Source organism: Oncorhynchus keta, chromosome 30 (genome assembly GCF_023373465.1).
Source record: "Oncorhynchus keta strain PuntledgeMale-10-30-2019 chromosome 30, Oket_V2, whole genome shotgun sequence".
In the NCBI taxonomy this organism is placed as follows: domain Eukaryota; kingdom Metazoa; phylum Chordata; class Actinopteri; order Salmoniformes; family Salmonidae; genus Oncorhynchus; species Oncorhynchus keta.
Genome location: NC_068450.1, coordinates 51,702,905 through 51,721,601, shown reverse-complemented (window position 1 = coordinate 51,721,601; position 18,697 = coordinate 51,702,905). Strand labels below are relative to the sequence as shown.

Here is an 18,697-nt window from a genome sequence, read left to right as displayed (position 1 = left end):
CAGCCGTGTTTGTGATGTCAGAGAACTGTGATGTCAGAGAACTGTGATGTCAGAGAACTGTGATGTCAGAGAACTGTGATGTCAGAGAACTGTGATGGCAGAGAACTGTGATGTCAGAGAACTGTGATGGCAGAGAACTGTGATGGCAGAGAACTGTGATGGCAGAGAAATGTGATGACATAGCTGTGGCTGATCACATCAAATACTACATCTTTGTGATATGACAAGTGGGCGGACTGCACAGTAAGACTTAGCTATTTGTTTTTTGGGTCACTTGGTTGTTTCGGTGGTTATTTTTGGCTGCTGGCTTAAGTTCTCATGAAATGCATTTCACTATTAATCTCACTATTTAGGGGATTTTGTTGAAGCGACCCAGATGTGTTGAGCTGTGTCGGGAACTATTTTTAGAGTGTTTCACTACTAGTCTTCTGATACCATTGTGTATGGCGTGATGAAAATATGAGGGGAACAAAGCACATTTGCATACCTGTATTAAGGTGTATTCTCTCTCCATCTCCCTGTCTCCTCCTCACCAACCCCCTTCCCTCTCTTTCCACCATCCTCCCCATTCTCGCACCTTTATGTACCCCACCCCTCTCATTTTCTTCCCCCTCTTCCCCATTACCGCCCTCTCCTCCGCCCCCCGGTCCTCCATCCACAGCGACCTCCAACCCGTTTTCCCAGAAGCCTCAGCTGTTCAACACCCTGCTGTACTCTCTGGTGCCCATTATGGGCATCGCCGCCATCGTCATCTTCTCCTTCTGGATGTACCGTCATCACAAGCTGGCATACCCCCCCGTCCTGGTGCCAACACAGGTAAGAGTGTGAGAGTGTGTGCGTGCGATGTCCAGAATAAACGGAAGACGTACTCCTCACTGCTTGGTATTTTAATCTTGATATAGGAGTGACTCACTAACATTTCCAAGGAAAACGGATGCAAAACAATGGATGGCAGAAGAGAACGTTGAACCTGCTGATCTGAAGTGAACACACGTGATTAGCTGGAGAGTGACAGGAAGCCTAGCCCCGACTCGGACCGTGTGCTGCCGTGTGTGTGTGTGCGTGCAGTCCGTGCAGTGTATGTGGGCACAGCCTGCCACTAATACTGTGAAATGTGTATCTGCTCAGCACGCAAGCCATTACTATGGCCCCACACACAGGCACACGACGGACACACACAAAGCTGTTGTTTGTTTACCCTGGTTAGGCTCACAGGATAGGGCTCTGTGCTCATAGGTCGGAGGGTGGCATAGGGTGGCTCACTCAAGCCTGCTCCTGTACAGCTCTTTGTAAACTGCCGTTCAATAAATACAAATGTCACCAGAACACTGCCACTGCCTTTCCTCTGCCTGTTGCCCTTTGCAGTGTGTTTGAGAGGGAGCCCACGATGCCGTGAAGTGTTTGGTTACTGTGCTTGGTTACTGCGTCATACGGAACAGTGTGACCTGACCCCACTCCTCTGCCTTCCACCCCAAAGGCTCCCTGTGTTTGTCATCTATTTCTGGGGTGAGCTGGGATGATTCTGGCCTCCCTAACCCAGCACTACGTGGCCATGATGCCATGGAGGAGCGAGCACCCAGGGTGCGGTTTAGGCCTGAAAGGGAAAGTGAGGGGAAAAGCACAAACTAATAAATAATGCAGTCAGGCTCTCCCTCCCCCTTCCCCTCTCTCTCCCTCCCTCCTTCCCTCCCCTGGAGGCTGGCTCTAACCCTGGGCCCTTAAAGTGTCCATGTTTAATCTATAACGCATCTCCTTTGAGCAGAAGTGCTGATTGCCTTGCCTTGTGAGCAGCTGATCTGACACCGGACTAAAACTCGCCCACTTCGACTCTTAATCTCTGTGTCATGTCTGATTTGTTACGACCAAGCGCCCCTCCGTTTCCTTTGCCCTACGTGGGTTTGCTTCAAGCTCTGCTGTAGCCAGACAAGCAGTCTTGACACGCGGGTGAGGTGAGCCTGGAGAATGTACATTTAAGAGCATCCGTCTATTTGCTATGAATACAACAATGGAATGCAGGAAATGCCAGGACACCGTTAGCTAGTGTCCTAGAGGTTGCCAGAGTCTGGCAGTAATACATGCATACACAGGCCCAGGGCTAGTTATGGCAGGGACATAATTTATGACTGTTCTGCTTGGGCACAGCAGCCACTCTCCTAACTACCTGTTTTACTGTATGGAACATGAGCTGAGGCCTCTCCATTATTAATGAGCTTGTTTTTTTTTTAAAGGTAAACACTCACTGTGCTTTGTTACAGAGTGAGAGTGAGCGAGAAGGGATTGGCAACCTTTCAAGGGTCACCACAATCACGATCGCGTCCATATCTGAATTTGAGCCAGTATGCTACAGCAGGAAAATAATCCCGCAGGAACAGAACAGGCACCTACTACCAAACCCTGTTGAAAGTTTTAAAATCCTTCTTTAACCGGTCTCCTCTCCTTCATCTACACTGATATAAGTGGATTTAATGTGACATCAATAAGGGGTCATAGCTTTCACCTGGACTCACCTGGTCAGTCTGTCATGGAAAGATGTTTCGTATATTCGCTTTCCCACACAAGCACAAACACATGGTCATCAGATGCTGCGGCGCCAGGCGACACTGTCCACATATTTGTTATCGGGGCTCTATTTTTCATACGGCCATGAGAGGTCAGGGGAAGCTGGAATTGATTCAGTAGCTGACGACACACACAGGCCCACATCTTTCACACGCCAGACCCAGGAGGAGTGAGCGGGGCGAGAGAGAAGAAAAGGGAGGAGGCCCAGGAGGAAAGCTGGAGAGAGAGAGAGGAGAAACAGGGAGAGATCTCTCTTACCAGAGTCATCTATCATCTGGGATGTGACTACTGCTCCTTTATCTACCTCCATTTCACCCTCACTGAAAACAATCATTTCTTTTTTTGCCTCTTTTCTATCCTATAACAAGCACGCCTTTCATATAATGATAGAGGTAAGATACGTTTTATTAAACTCCAACACTTTTCAATTTCAGTGGGTTTTGGTTGGGAGGGAGCTTGATAACTGGGCCCGTTTAATTTCTGACTGCTTCCCGATTTATTGTTTTATTTCTTTGGGATGGGTTTATTTTATATGTGAGTCATGGTTGCTTTTATGGATCTTTTTAATCATATTTTTGCATGGACGTCATGCATTTTTTTTTTTCATCCTTTGTAATGCAGAATACAGTGGAATCAACCGATGACCAAACAAAGTGCATGCATGAGTCAATGTACAAAATGCATTCTATGAGCATGGATGTCCACTTTGGATGATAATATTTAGCACTTTTTAAAAATCTGTTGCAATGCAACCAAGGGTAGCTAACTAAGATGACGTGTGCCAACGTGTAAATGAAAGAGGGGTTGGAATCCATTGAATTACGGAAAGGCTGCCTCTGAAATGAAACCTTATTCTCTATATACTGCAGTACTTTTGCCCAGGGCCCATAGGATTCTGGTCAAAAGTAGTGCACTATGTTGGGAATACAGTGCCATTTGGGACGAGGCCCATTCTTGTGCTAATACATGGATGAAAGAGGCATTGGACCAATTTAAATACAAGTATGGCCTTTGATGTGGTGCTGGTCAACATTTAGCCAATGTTTCGCAACAAAGGACTACTGTTCACCCCCCCCAGCAGCATGTGATGCTTTCAATGTCATAAATCAATTGCTGTAATTGAAGTAGCTGAGATGTGTGATTGTTTGAAGGCCTCATGCATCAGAGTGGGTGGGTTTGTGCAGATTATTTTTTATTTCCTGTGGTACAGTGTGGTGTGCTGACAAAGTGTAATGCATGCCATTCAGCCGCCCAACCACCTTGTGAACAGAGCCTGGGTCTGGTGACACTGACTGACTGGTCACTGTACACAGCCCAGATCATAACCATTCTAGAGAAAGAGATGCTGCTCCTGCTTTTGTAGTGCTTTACCTGAACTGTTTGCCACTTGAACTGTTTGCCACTGGTCTAGGTATGTGTCCCAATTGGCACCCTATACCCTAAATAGTGCACTATTTTTTGACCAGAGCTCTCGTGGGCCCCAGTCAAAAGTAGTGCATATATAGGGAATAGGGTGCCATTTGAGACTCATACTAGGCCTTTAGACAGTCAGTGGATCTGATCAAATTGCCCTTACCTCCTTAGCAGGGTTACCTAGGGTTACCTCTTCCAAATTGTTCTGTGGTACAGCTGGTATCTATTGTGAATGCTCCTTAGCCTCCTTGGCTGTGTCATTGTTCCTGAGGACTTCGGATTTTAGAAACAAAACAGTCCTTCAATTCCAATATAGAACCGTCATGGTGGCCTAGAGTCAGTTGGAACTGCCTCTGCCTGCCAAGTGGTTACTTCTAAGTGAACTTGCAGACAGTAAGAAAATATTTTCACAACATTTTACCTGTCAATCTGCTCCTTGTCGCATGTGTCATTACATTGCTAGCCAAGGAATGCCTCCCAAATGACACACTATCCCCTATTAGTGTGCCCTACATTTTAACCAGGGCCCATAGGACTCTGGTTAAAAGTAGTGCACTATATAGCGAATAGGGTGCCAATCGGGACACACTACGATTCATAACCCTCTTACCACCACCAAGGACGTACCAGATCGTAAATCGGCCGTAAAATAAACAACACAATTGTTTTTTTTGTTTTTTTAAGTTCCTTTTTCAAAACATCATAAATGGGATGGAATTCTATTGAGGGACATTTATTAGTGCCCAGGGGCGTCTCTCCATTAAACACAATACGGTTTTCAATCCTGCTTTTTACGACTCAGCATTCAAGCGTCTGATTAATTATTGAAACTATGGCGAGGAAAAGTCAGGCATAAGCATGTCGGGCAGGCAGGCGTCTGGTGTGTTTACTGAAACCGTGGCCAATGTCAGCGCTGTTGCTTGGCAGGCTATTGATGGCGGCGAGAGTCTGCCCCAACCTCCCCTCTCACCATTCTTCAGCTCTGCAGGGCGACAATAGACCCCCCTCGAACACCCCTCACTTGTTCATCTTTCCATCAATGGTTGCCATGCCCTCCAGTGGACATTGAACCAGCCACTATGTATTGTTCTGTTTTGGGGCTCCACATCGATGGTGACATCGTACTCCCTCACTCTCTCTCGAAAGTCACACGTGGAAGTGATTAGTTTAATCCAGAGGACCAGCTGACTTGACCCATTTTATATTTGGAACACACACACAATTTGTGACACTTGCTCCCTCTAGCACATTGTTGATTTGAAACTAACCCTGCCCTAAGCCATCACCAGAGGGAGAGGCTTGACCCATCCAGGCCACTCATATCAGGTTGCTCTTCATGCGATACAGTACCCAGATATAAATATGCTAAATACATGGCATTACTTCTGACAGCAGCTACTGCCACACCCGCCTTGTTTTCAACCCTGCCAGGTTGGCACCCTATTGCATATATAATGCACTACTTTTGACCAGAGCCATTTAGGCCTTGGTCAAAAGTAGTTGAGAAAATAGAGAGCCATTTGGGACGCATCACCACAATCGAAGGCTAAAGGCGCCCTCCCCTCTCTTTATTATAACTAGCTTCTTCTAAGTCCCAGACCTCTCCTCTCTTCTCCTTTCTCTTATTTACTCTACCTTTTATGCGGGAGGACTTGTAAAAGACACGCTTGGTCTTCAAATATTCCTATAATAACATGGAAGGATCTAATTGAAAATGGATGTCAAGTCCATTTCTTTGAAGAGACGGTTGGACTGACCGAGCTAATGCCCTTTGAAGTCTCAGAGAAGACTCTGGGTGCGCCCCAAAAGGCACCGTATTCCCTATATACTGTAGTGCACTACTTTTGACCCGAATCCTATGGGCCCTGATCAAAAGTAGTGCACTACATAGGGATGCATTCTCTATCACCGTTGCATTCAACTTATAACGTTTTAGTCATTTATCAGACAGTCTTACCCAGAGCGACTTACAGTAAGTAGTGAGTGCATTTCTTTTTGTACTTGTCCCCTGTGGCATTCGAACCCATGACCTTGGAGTTGCAAGCGCCATGCTCTACCAACTGAGCCACACAGGACCACGTAACTGAAGTAGAATACAACAATGCTCTCTCCTTGCCCTGGAATGATCCCTGCGGACAGTGTTTTAAGCGTTCACACTGCTCTGTGTCTAGACTAACTAAGACAGTTTTCCTTGATGGAAATCTTTCAGATGAATCTCATCAGGTTTTCATCAATGATCTGTCTTCCCAAGTGTGTTCCCAGCAATTACACAGCTTTTATACTGTTCCTGTTAGTGCAATGACAGAACTAATTAGATACAATAAAATTGTATCCGGTGTATCAGCATCATGTGGGGACTGAATACTGTGAGGACGTGCACCTGTTCTTTCTGCTATTTTCAACTGAGAAGCAATGATGGAAATTAGAATTGGCATTTCAATTTACCTCCTGAATCAATTGACTGAACTGAAATGGAATTGAGCCCAACACCAAGTATGTAGCCCCAATGTCACACTAGTAGAGAGCGTATGAGTGTTTTCATTGATCCCAGTACCAACCTGCTGTCTATCTCCCTGTCTGCCCTCTGCTACAGGACCCACTGGGGCCACACACCCCTCCCTCTCCCATCATGGGGCAGAAGCCACTGCAGTTGATCGAGATCAAAGCCAGGGGGCGCTTCGGCTGTGTGTGGAAGGCTCAGCTCCTCAATGACTACGTGGCTGTCAAGGTCTTCCCCATTCAGGTATGAGTTGGACGTTGAGGTAAAAATGACTTTATATAGATAATTGAGGTTTAGCTCTGTTCTAGGAAGTTGGCTTGAGCCTCCTGTTTTATGGGACTGAAGTGCCCAATGAAATACTATTAGTTATTGTGGTCATATTTGTGCATCACACAAGGTGAAATAGCTAATATATATGCCATTCAGCAGACGCTTTTCTCGAAAGCAACTTAGTCATGTGCGCAAACATTTTCCGTATGGGCTGTCGCGGGAATCAAACCCACAATCCTGCCGTAGTAAACGCCGTCCTCTACCAACTGAGCTACAGAGAACCTAACGTTGTCTGTTGGTGTGTCGCTTGCAGGACAAGCTGTCATGGCAGAACGAGTATGAGATCTACAGCCTGACTGGGATGAAACACGAGAACCTGCTCCACTTTATCGGTGTGGAGAAGAGAGGCAACAACATGGACATAGACCTCTGGCTCATAACAGCCTATCACGACAACGTATGTACATAACTTGATTGTCCATTAAAATGTACATTTGTCTATTTCAGGGATCATGAACTGGAATCAGAGAGGATGGTCAGGGGGCCGGAACATAATTACAAATAATTTGTAGACTGCAAATTGACCGCAAGTAGTCCAAACAGATACACTACTGTTCAAAAGTTTGGGGTCACTTAGAAATGTCCTTGTTTTTGAAAGAAAAGCACATTTTTTGTCCATTAAAATAAAATTGATCAGAAATACAGTGTAGACATTGTTAATGTTGTAAATGACTATTGTAGCTGGAAGTGGCTGATTTTGAATGGGATATCTACATTGTTGTACAGAGGCCCATTATCAGCAACCATCACTCCTGTGTTCCAATGGCACGTTGTGTTAGCTAATCCAAGTTTATATTTGTAAAAGGCTAATTGATCATTAGAAAACCCTTTTGAAATTATGTTAGCACAGCTGAAAATTTGAGAAACAGACGCCACACAAGTCCTCAACTGCTCAATTGCCAAGAAACTGAAGATCTCGTACAACGCTGTGTTCTACTGCCTTAACAGAACAGTGCAAACTGTCTCAAACCAGAATATAAAGAGGAGTGGGAGGCCCCGGTGCACAACTGAGCAAGGGGACAAGTACATTACAGTGTCTAGTTTGAGAAACAGACGCCTCTCAAGTCCTCAACTGGCAGATTTAGACTAGTTGAGTATCTGGAGCATCAGAATTTGTGGGTTCAATTAGCATCCCAGAGCATCCCGGAGTCGCCTCTTCACTGTTGACGTTGAGGCTGGTGTTTTGCTGGCACTATTTTCTCAGAACAATAATAAACTGACAAGTTTCAGAAGAAAGTTGTTTCCGGCCATTTTGAGGCTAATTGAACTCACAAATTCTGATGCTCCAGATATTCAACTAGTTACTACGTTGAGATGGCAGTTTTATTTCTTCTTTAATCAGAACAACAGTTTTCAGCTGGCTAACATAATTGCAAAAGGGTTTTCTAATGCTCAATTAGCCTTTTAAAATGATTAACTTGAATTAGCTAACACAATGTTGCTGATAATGGGCCTCTGTACAGCAATGTAGACATTCCATTCAAAATCAGCCGTTTCCAACTACAACAGTCATTTACAACATTAACCATGTCTACACAGTATTTCTGATCAATTTGGTGTTATTTTAATGGACAAAAAAATTACCTTTTCTTTCGACAACAAGGACATTTCTAAGTGACCCCAAGCTTTTGAACGTTAGAGTATATTTGACACACACAAAAAAAAAAACCTTGCTTACATTTGTATACGATCACATATTACGCGTGGGAATACTTTGGAAGAGATTTCCAAAATTAAAATCACTTGGAGCTGAAAAGACCACCCAAAAATAGTCTCAGACAACAAATAAAATGTGCCTGCGTGTCGCCAGTTGGGGAACCCTGGTCTATTTGTTCTTAACCCCCAACCGACCAAACACCACACACCACAGGAGACTGGTGGGAGGAGCTATAGGAGGACGGACTATTGTAACAACTGGAATGGAATAAATGGTTCCACATCAAACATATGGAAACCACTTGTTTCACTTCGTTCCATTAATTCCATTCCAGCCATTACAATAAACCTGTCCCCCTATAGCTCCTCCTACCAGCCTCCTCTGCCACAGACCCTGTCAGACCCTGAAGCGGGTTTCCAATGACTGGCAACAACAGGTTGTCTGTCTGCCCTCCAGTGGTTGGACAGTGTTACTACAACTATGTTATCCCCCCCTCCTCCCATGTCACAGCTGAAGCAGGATCAGAGATGTCAAATGAACCAATGTCCTAATTTTCCTGCACACAATCCTACAGGGTGAATAGAGAAAAGACTAACACTAATTGTGTTTCCCCCATAGGGCTCTCTGACTGATTACCTGAAGGCCAATGTGGTGTCGTGGAACGAGCTGTGCCACATCTCCCAGACCTTGGCCCGTGGCCTGGCCTATCTCCACGAGGACATCCCTGGGCTGAAGGACGGACACAAGCCCGCCGTCGCACACAGGTGGGTAGGGTGTGGTATCCGCTGGGCCCGGTCCTACCTTGAATTTAAAAAAACCTTATTGTTTGCAGAGGGGGGGGCACTCTCTTTCTCTCTCTCTCTCTCTCTCTCTCTCTCTCTCTCTCTCTCTCTCACTCACTCACTCACTCACTCACTCACTCACTCACTCACTCACTCACTCACTCACTCTCTATCTCTCACTCTCACTCTCTATCACTCTCTCATCACTCTCTTTCTGGCTCCAACAGGGACATGAAGAGCAAGAATGTGCTTCTGAAGAACAACCTGACAGCCTGCATAGCGGACTTCGGCCTGGCCCTGAAGTTTGAAGCTGGGAAGTCAGCAGGAGACACCCACGGCCAGGTAAAATAGTGACGCTGGTTATTCTGATGCTGTATTAACCTGCAGAAAGAACAGACTTTGTCAATACGTTATCCGCAAATGTTGTGATACTGTAGTTCACTTCAAAATCAAATACATTTTCAGACTTCAAAAGCAGTGTAATATCCCACGATTGAGGTCCGTAAAAGGCGTGTAAATATCGGACAAACGTTGATTTCGGAGTGAACTATGACCTTAGGGCAGTGTGTTGTTGATATGAGACAGAGTATAACCTTGTGTTATGCTTCTCCAGGTGGGCACGAGGCGCTACATGGCCCCTGAGGTGCTGGAGGGGGCCATCAACTTCCAGAGAGACTCCTTCCTGAGGATAGACATGTACGCCATGGGGCTGGTGCTGTGGGAGCTGACCGCTCGCTGCACCGCTGCAGACGGTGAGAGAAAAACGTGTGTGTGTGTGTGTCCTCGTGTGTTTGCAACGGGTATGTTGACCTTGTGCGTCTCAGTAAGGATCAGTGACACGGCCGACTGCTGACTCCATGTGGAGCTGACGGAAGTGACCAGAATACCTACAGTGCCGAATGTGATCCCAAAGGACTCACTGTGTGTGTGTGTGTGTATGTGTGTGTGTGTGTGTGTGTGTTTGTGTTTTCTCTGTATTCTCATGCAGTGTGTGTGTGTTTTGTTGCAGGTCCTGTGGATGAGTACACACTGCCCTTCGAGGAGGAGGTCGGCCAGCACCCGTCTCTAGAGGACATGCAGGAGGTGGTGGTCCACAAGAAGCTACGGCCCTGCCTCAGAGAGTGCTGGCAGAAACACATAGTGAGTGAAGACCAGTGGTGGTCAATTGTCATACTGGAGTAAAAGTAAAGATACCTTCTTGGAAAATGACTCAAGTGAAAGTCGCACAGAAAAAACTGAGTAAAAGTCTAAAAGTATTTGGTTTTAAATATACTCAAAAGTAAATGGAATTGCTCAAATATACTGAAGTATTAAAAGTAAAAATTGTTTCACATTTTAAGCAAACCATTTTCCTGTCAAAATGTAACGAGTACTTTTGGGTGTCAGAGAAAATGTATGGATTATAAAGTACATTGTTTTATTTAAGAATGTATGAAAGTCAAAGTTGGCAAAAATATAAATAGTAAAGGACAGATACCACAAAAAACGACCTAAGTAGTACTTAGGTATTTCAGTGGTACTCTGGGCAGAGCAAAATTCAGTTGGTGTACAGTAACCAAAAAGGGTTGGAAACCAAATGGGTTAGAACATAGAGCTAGCAGCATCAGGGTTATGGGTTCAGTTCCTGCGTATGATCAAAGCTTCTGCTTAAATGACCATATATATATACTCTTATGCTTGTCCCAGGGCCTGGTGATGCTGTGTGAGACCATCGAGGAGTGCTGGGATCACGAGGCCGAGGCGAGGCTCTCGGCAGGCTGCGTGGAGGAACGCATCATCCAGATGCAACGCCAGACCAACATCATCGCCCCCGAGGAGATTGTCACCGTTGTCACCATGGTGACCAACGTGGACTTCCCTCCCAAAGAGTCCAGCCTATGAATGGACGAACATTGACTGGACGTGTCAGGTGGTGGACATGGAGCTATTTTGATTGGATGTTTTCAGGTATACATTGATCAACCAGAGTGGCCCGTTCAGGATCATGAACTCTGGATGATCCCGGGTTAAACTCTGACCCCTGACCCCCTCAGATGGGTGTGCTGGCGTGGTGTGTTTTAGTGCTGTGCGCTACACTACTGTCATTCAGGAAATACCTGGCTGTGCCCACCAACACTGGTTTGGTTTCTACCCACTTCATAGTATCATGATGTGTTGGACTCCCATAGCGAGCCTCAAACTGTCAAAAAGAATCCTTCAAAAGAACACAAACCCTGTGAGCTGGGCAAAAGGGATATTTTCTATATGAAGAAAACACTAGGACCTCCTAACAGACTTCTGTTCTATTTTCTAAGAAAAAGAAGAGGAAGAGTATGGACTCTACAAGACGAACTCTCACAGCTCAGAAAAGGGCAACTTGTTTTAAAATTCCTTTGCTGTTTTCTTTCTGTGTTTATATGATAATGATAATGACAATTGTAATGCCAATAAGAAACAGCTTCTGAATGTCACGTGTACTGCTGCTGTACATAATATCAAAACAATGGTAATCAAGGTTTATTTTAGGGGGGGTGATCCATTTCCAAGCATTACTACTTCGAAAGCAAAACCATAGACCTCCCTCAAGTCAACACGGTATACCTCAGTTCCATCTTCATTACAACACTACAACCATAGAAGTAGAACTACTATTGTTGCTAGTTCTGTTAATTCTATTTCTATGATTACAACAATCTCTCTGTAAACTATTCAGATGACATCATTACTTTGGTATTATTGAACTATATACTGTACAGCTGTGGCAGGTGAAAATATAATAATTATCACCACAGTTTTTAAAACTAGTCTGCCAAGAGATGTATGACCATGAATTTACGCGAGCCTTCTTGTTTTTCTTTGCGAGAATTCTTTTTGAGCATTATTTTGTCCTTCCTTGCTGTTTTAATTTGTTTTTATTGTAAACATTTTAATCCTACATTTTAAGAGTATTTCAATAACCCCCTAAGTCATTGAAAATTATATTATATTTTTTAAACACTTATTTTGGCTTGCTGTGTCAACCGAGTATTTAATGATGTGAGCATGCCTTTTGGTTATCCTTTGATCTTCTTTTTAAAAAAGCTCAGGAAGCTACTCTTCTGTCTCGACTCCCTAGTTATTACCCATCTTTATCTCCCAGTCCCTAGCTACTACCCTTACGTCTCACCCTGTCTGTAGCTACTACCCTTACGTCTCTCCCTGTCTGTAGCTACTACCCTTCTGTCTCACCCTGTCTAGCTACTACCCTTCTGTCTCAACCTGTCTGTAGCTACTACCCTTCTGTCTCACCCTGTCTGTAGCTACTACCCTTCTGTCTCACCCTGTCTGTAGCTACTACCCTTCTGTCTCACCCTGTCTAGCTACTACCCTTCTGTCTCACCCTGTCTGTAGCTACTACCCTTCTGTCTCACCCTGTCCGTAGCTACTACCCTTCTGTCTCACCCTGTCTGTAGCTACTACCCTTCTGTCTCACCCTGTCCGTAGCTATTACCTTTCTGTCTCACCCTGTCCGTAGCTACTACCCTTCTGTCTCACCCTGTCCGTAGCTACTACCCTTATGTCTCTCCAGTCCCTAACTACTAGCCTTCTGCTTTGAGACGCGGGTGAACCATCTCTTCCTGGTGTCATCTCAACCATAGCGTTAAAACATCTCTACTTCTAGCCTCTCTATCATCTCAACTCGGTTGAGCCTTTAATCAGTGTGACAACGTTACTACTGTAGACCCACCCTGGGCAAAACTTGGATGTCTCTCGTCGTCCTTCCGGAATTTGATTTGTGAATGTGTTCCATTTCTAGCTTGTTGTATGAGCTCAGATTTGTCTTCTGGGTGACATTGACACGGATGATGATGCGTTCATCTTTGCATTCTCTCTCTTCACACCTAGTCAGTGTTTAAACTGGAACTACAACAACGTTCAGGGATTCAATACTATGCTTTTCAGTAATTACTACAGTATATGCAACTCGTGCAGAATGGTGCAAGTGCGTACATACTTGTATTGCTGCAGGAGCGACTTTCACACCACTGTAGCATTTTTTTAAACAGTTAATCTTGTCTATTGATCTTTTAATTATTTGCAGACCTGAGCTTTTGAGTATAAGACAGAGAGCAGGTGGGCAGGTGCCAAATCAAACTATTACTTTACCTCTTATCTGAAAGACAGTGGAACGGACTTAGGGAAGGCCCAACTGCATTACTAGATTGTGTCTGTACTCTCGGGGTAAAGGCTGCAGTTGGCCAGTGGTCTCTCAGCGGATGTAGGCTCTATCACAATTTGTCTTTCCTTGGCTCCTCACATCCTGTCTCCTTGCCTAATATGGTTGAGGATGAGGAGAGGGGATGTAAGGATTCAAGGACATTTTAATTGAGAAAGCCGTAGAATGGTGGCCGTTACTGTGAATCCCCCCTCCCTCCCTACACACTGGAACCCTGTAGCGCTCAGCAATACAACTAGCAAGCAAAGGGCATTGGAGGAAGAGTGGAAGGGGCACGCGTTTCCAAGCAGTTAGCGGTGAACCAACAATCAGATATACAATCACTACAGTACTACTGCATTATTTTGATTGTCGTATGTGCTTTTGAGAAAAAATAAATATGTAGCCATTATGTGATCCTCTGATTTCTGGTATTTTGAGGGTATAATTTTGTGTACCTGATTTTTATTTTTCAACCACAGCTACTTGTACAGAGCTGATTTCACTGTACAGACGTTTTAAACCCCAAACCACACTACAATCTTCTTAGTTGATCAGACCTTGGCCTTCTTGTGAGAGGTGATTTTCTTTCATATAAACTTCAGAAAGTCCAATAACATTTAACTTCAGATTGACTGGAATATTGAAATGCACATTATGTAAATATACATGTCATATTTAGATTGTAGTTGATGGATATAGCATGAGGTTCTTTCTATTGTTTTTAGAATATAGAAGAAAAGAAGCAAAAAAATCCCTGATGAATTAATTATTCCATAATAAGATTTGTCCTGTTTATTTTGTATATCTATGTTTTTAAATTGTTTCAATTTATGAGCCAAATGGCCCAAAACGGTCACTCTTCCTTCCCCAGATGAGACTCATTTCTTTCTAAGGTGGTCTGATGAAAATTCCCTCAAATTAAACCCTGAATCAATAGTTTTACAATTTTCACACTACTGAGGTGAGCCAAACTAAGCCGAACCGAGTCGGACTGGGGTGGCCTGGTTAAGCATCCACCATAAAAAAATGACAATGTGATCGGAAAATATCAGAGCCAGCAAATGATGGTTTGGGTTTGCTCAGTAGTGTGAAACCGGTCATTGTTTTACCTCAGACATCCTAGCTCAGACCCCAGATGTTACTCTACAGCATTGAGATACCATTGCTACAATATTCCAGCAGTGTTGCAAGAATGTTATCCCTTGTATGTGACCAGCAGACAGTGTTTTCTGTAACACACTTTCTCTCAAAACAACACTAAAGCTAAACCTAGGTTAGCTTCAGTTCTGTATTTGCTGATAGTCAAACAGTGTGACTTGGCACAAATGACTGTTCAGTTGGCTAGTGGACTTGCCAATAGTTTTTATTTTTTTTTGCAAGTTATTTAACAAACTTTTTCAGATGCCTGGTTGGAAGTGGATGTTAAATATTGTACAGAGAAATTGTATGCTATTGTCCCTAAAATAAAGTATAGTGACTGCTCATTGCTGCTGATGTCCATCTGAAATCTGCGAATTGTTTTTACCTAATAATGTTGGTGCTGAAAACAGACCACTAGATGGCAGCGTTTAGCATTGAATGGGTTTCATCTTCATGCATCACTATAACAAGTATGGGTCATACACTGATGAAGAAAATGCTTGACTTTATTCAATAAGTAGAGCCACATCATTCTATTTACACACAGGGAATATACACGTGGGGGAAAATTTTGATCAGGTCATTCATTGTCAGTCTGTGAGGGGATGGTTCGGGGTCCCATGGCTTTCAGTGGTTGTCCAAAACCAACCCTCAAACTGGACTCAATATTAAAGAATATTACCTTTTTGAAAAGCATATCGACTCTCTTCAATCTGAAAGAAAACCTTTCTTCAATATTGATGCAGATACCTTAAGAATTATCTATAGAAACCTATGATGGATAGTGTGCAGGAAATTGTCTTGTACTGAGATGATGATATGCGGGACTCACCTTGATGACAACTTGCTTGTCAAAATGATGTATAAAATTGGATTTCCTCTGGAGGAACTTAATTAGAAAGAAAATGTGGTGTAAATGTATGTACAGTCATTCCCACCAATAATATACCCGCTTTTTGCGTAACCTTCTGTTCATACATCCTTACCATTGTAAACCATTTGAAAGTTTAAAGGTTCTTCATCGTAGATGTCATTCAAGTGTTTTGTCGCAATTATCAGGCAAAGTTCATGAATGGACAGACCTGGAGGGGAAATCAGGCCAAATCATTGATGTGTAATAAGAAAGTAACCCTGCCTCACAATCTATTGAATAAATCCTAAAAAAATGTTTTACTCATTCACTATGATAACTGAAGTTCCGAGCTCAACACAGTCTTGCTCACTGTCTCATAACTACAGCACCAGTAAGCAGTGGTGGGGAATGTATAGATAGTAGTAGCAGGCTTTAAATTACCATGGAGTATGATTGCTTTGGAGTTCACCATACACAGCAGACTTAGGCAGAATATCATTGTACTTTGTAGGTTATTTCAAATGCCAACTTTGAGAACCAACTAAAGGGAACTATTTCCTTTGAAATTCAAATAATAATAATATACAGGTCTCAGAAAAACAAATAATATTTGAAAGTGTTTTGAATACCTCTCAGAAAGATAAGTAATATTTGAAGGTATTTGAATATATGCAAGTATTTGAAAATATATATGATCATGGTTTGGAGGGCTTTCAGTTATCAATCAATCAAATGTGTTTATAAAGCCCTTTTTTTTTTACATCAGCCGATGTCAAAGTGCTGTACAGAAACTCAGCCTAAAACCCCAAACAGCAAGCAATGCAGATGTCGAAGCACGGTGGCTAGGAAAAACTCCCTAGAAAGGCAGGAACCTAGGAAGAAACCTAGAGAGGAACCTGGCTTTGAGGGGTGGCCAGTTCTCTTCTGGCTGTGCTGGGTGGAGATTATAACAGTACATGGCCAAGATGTTCAAATGTTCATAGATGACCAGTCAAATAATAATCACAGTGGTTGTCAGAGGGTGCAACAGGTCAGCACCTCAGCATTAAATGTCAGTTGGCTTTTCATAGCCAATCATTCAGAGTTAGAGACAGCAGGTGCGGTACAGAGAGTCGAAAACAGCAGGTCCGGGACAAAGTAGCACGTCCGGTGAACAGGTCAGGGTTGCGTAGCTGCAGGCAGAACAGTTGAAACTGGAGCAGCAGCATGACCAGGTGGACTGGGGACAGCAAGGAGTCATCAGACCAGGTAGTCATTAGGCATGGTCCTAGGGCTCAGGTCTTCTGAGAGAAGAGAGAGAGAGAGAAAAATAGAGAATTAGAGGGAGTATACTTAAATTCACACAGGACACCGGATAAGACAGGAGAAATACTCCGGATATAACAGACATACCCTAGCCCCCGACACAAACTATTGCAGCATAATTACTGGAGGCTAAGACAGGAAGTGTCGGGAGAGTAGCTTAAAATGAAATACTTCATGATTAAAGAAAATTGAAAAAAATTTACAACCTGTTAGGGATCATGAACCTGTGAAATTGCAGAGTGTGAAATTCAAAATACAAAAATCGTATTATTAAACATTCAGGAAAATACAAGTGTCATACATCATTTAAAAGCTTAACTTTGTGTTAATCCAACCGCGTTTTCAGATTTCAAAAACGCTTTACGGCGAAAGCATACCATCTGAGGACAGTGCCCCACATCAAAATACTTTTTCAACCAGCACAGGCATCACAAATAGCAATTAAATCAATCACTTACCTTTGAAGATCTTCCTCTGTTTGCAATCCCAAGGGCCCCAGCTACACAATGAATGGTCGTTCTGTTCGATAAAGTCCTTCTTTATATCCAAAAAGTCTGTTTAGTTGGCGCCAATGATCTCAATAATCCACTGGTTTAACATGCATACAAACTAATCAAAAAGTTACGGGTAACGTTCGTTCAAACAAGTCAAACGATGTTTCTAATTAATCCTCAGGTATTCTAATATCAAAATAAATGACTATTGACATCTAGTGGAAGCCATAGGAACTGCAATCTGGGAGGATTTATTTTGTATATCCCATAGGCTAGCATTGAAATGGCCTGTGACCTCAAAGAATTGTTATTCCGGATGTTTTTTTCTCGGGTTTTCGCCTACCATATCAGTTCTATTATACTCAGAGACATTATTTGAACAGTTCTAGAAACCTCAGAGTGTTTTCTATCCAATGCTTCCATATGTGCATATCCTAGCTTCTGGGCCTGAGTAACAGGCAGTTTACTTTGAGCACATCAGTCATTCAAAATTCCGAACAATAACCAGTATGCTAAAGAAGTTTTTAAACATAAACATTTATCAATCGAAGTAATGGAAAGTAATACAAATGTAAACCAAACAGATTTTATTTTATTATAGAACATTTATTTTTCCGAATTTCTTTACATCATGGTCATATCCCATATCCAATTTAAGATGGTGATTGCATTTGATAAGCAGTCATCACAAATGTTTTGTCACTCATTGAGCAACGGTCAGGCCTGAATGATCTACCAGCGATGCTGATGACCCGTTCCACTGGGTTTGAGAATGCAGGGACATGGAGGTACATTGCAGTCAACTTTGATAGGTTCGGGAAAAGGGAGGCGTTGTCATTCCATTCCATCTGAAATTTCAAGCAGGAAAGGAGCAGAGAGGTAGTTTGATACCTCTCTGGGGACAACAGCAGGAGTGAGGTTGAGGGGTAAGAACAAGGCAAAACACTTGCTTGTCTTTGCAGGTGGTTCTTGTGCAATGGCAGGCTGGGGAGGTTGTGGAGCAAGGTTGGTCACTGCTGGTAGCCTACCTGCTCTGGGCACCAGAAGGCCTTGAAGCGAGGATCAAGAAGAGCTGACAGCTTCTAGACACGCTTTTGCTCAAAAGGAGAGAGATGCTTCTCCACAGACACTTTAGAGAGAATGGGTTTTTCTGTTCTTCACCAACACATTGTTCAAGTTGTAGCAACAAGCTGAATTGCAGGTACAGCTGGGTTATAATTGAACACAAAAATAAAATAAACAAAAGACACAAGGGTAGCACTTTATAACAGCTCCACACAATAAAGCAATTATAATGGATTAGTAAAACGTTTATTCATAATGTATTAGTCATTACTCCAATCATAAGATGCTTAAAATAGGTCCTTATAAACCATTTACTGAGTCATTAGTTACATATTTTTGTGGCCTCATCTAAAGTGTGGGTTATTTATCATTTATAAATACTTTATTAATAATGTTTTGAGTGACCAGTGTAATTTTTCTCC

At 43.2% G+C, this 18,697-nt stretch overlaps 1 protein-coding gene across 5 annotated transcripts in view; it reads left to right on the top strand.

The window, feature by feature from the left end:
- Positions 1-14,912, top strand: part of LOC118363694 (activin receptor type-2A) — a 49,352-nt gene extending 34,440 nt beyond the window's left edge. For all 5 annotated transcript variants that reach the window (XM_035744831.2, XM_035744830.2, XM_035744833.2 and 2 more), the window contains exons 4-11: positions 662-816; positions 6,566-6,715; positions 7,056-7,199; positions 9,078-9,223; positions 9,469-9,583; positions 9,855-9,993; positions 10,251-10,381; positions 10,928-14,912. In XM_035744831.2, coding sequence (XP_035600724.1) covers positions 662-816; positions 6,566-6,715; positions 7,056-7,199; positions 9,078-9,223; positions 9,469-9,583; positions 9,855-9,993; positions 10,251-10,381; positions 10,928-11,122 — 1,175 coding nt within the window. In that variant the 3' untranslated portion in view covers positions 11,123-14,912. The remainder of the gene's footprint in view (positions 1-661; positions 817-6,565; positions 6,716-7,055; positions 7,200-9,077; positions 9,224-9,468; positions 9,584-9,854; positions 9,994-10,250; positions 10,382-10,927) is intronic.
- The last annotated feature ends 3,785 nt before the right edge of the window (positions 14,913-18,697 follow it).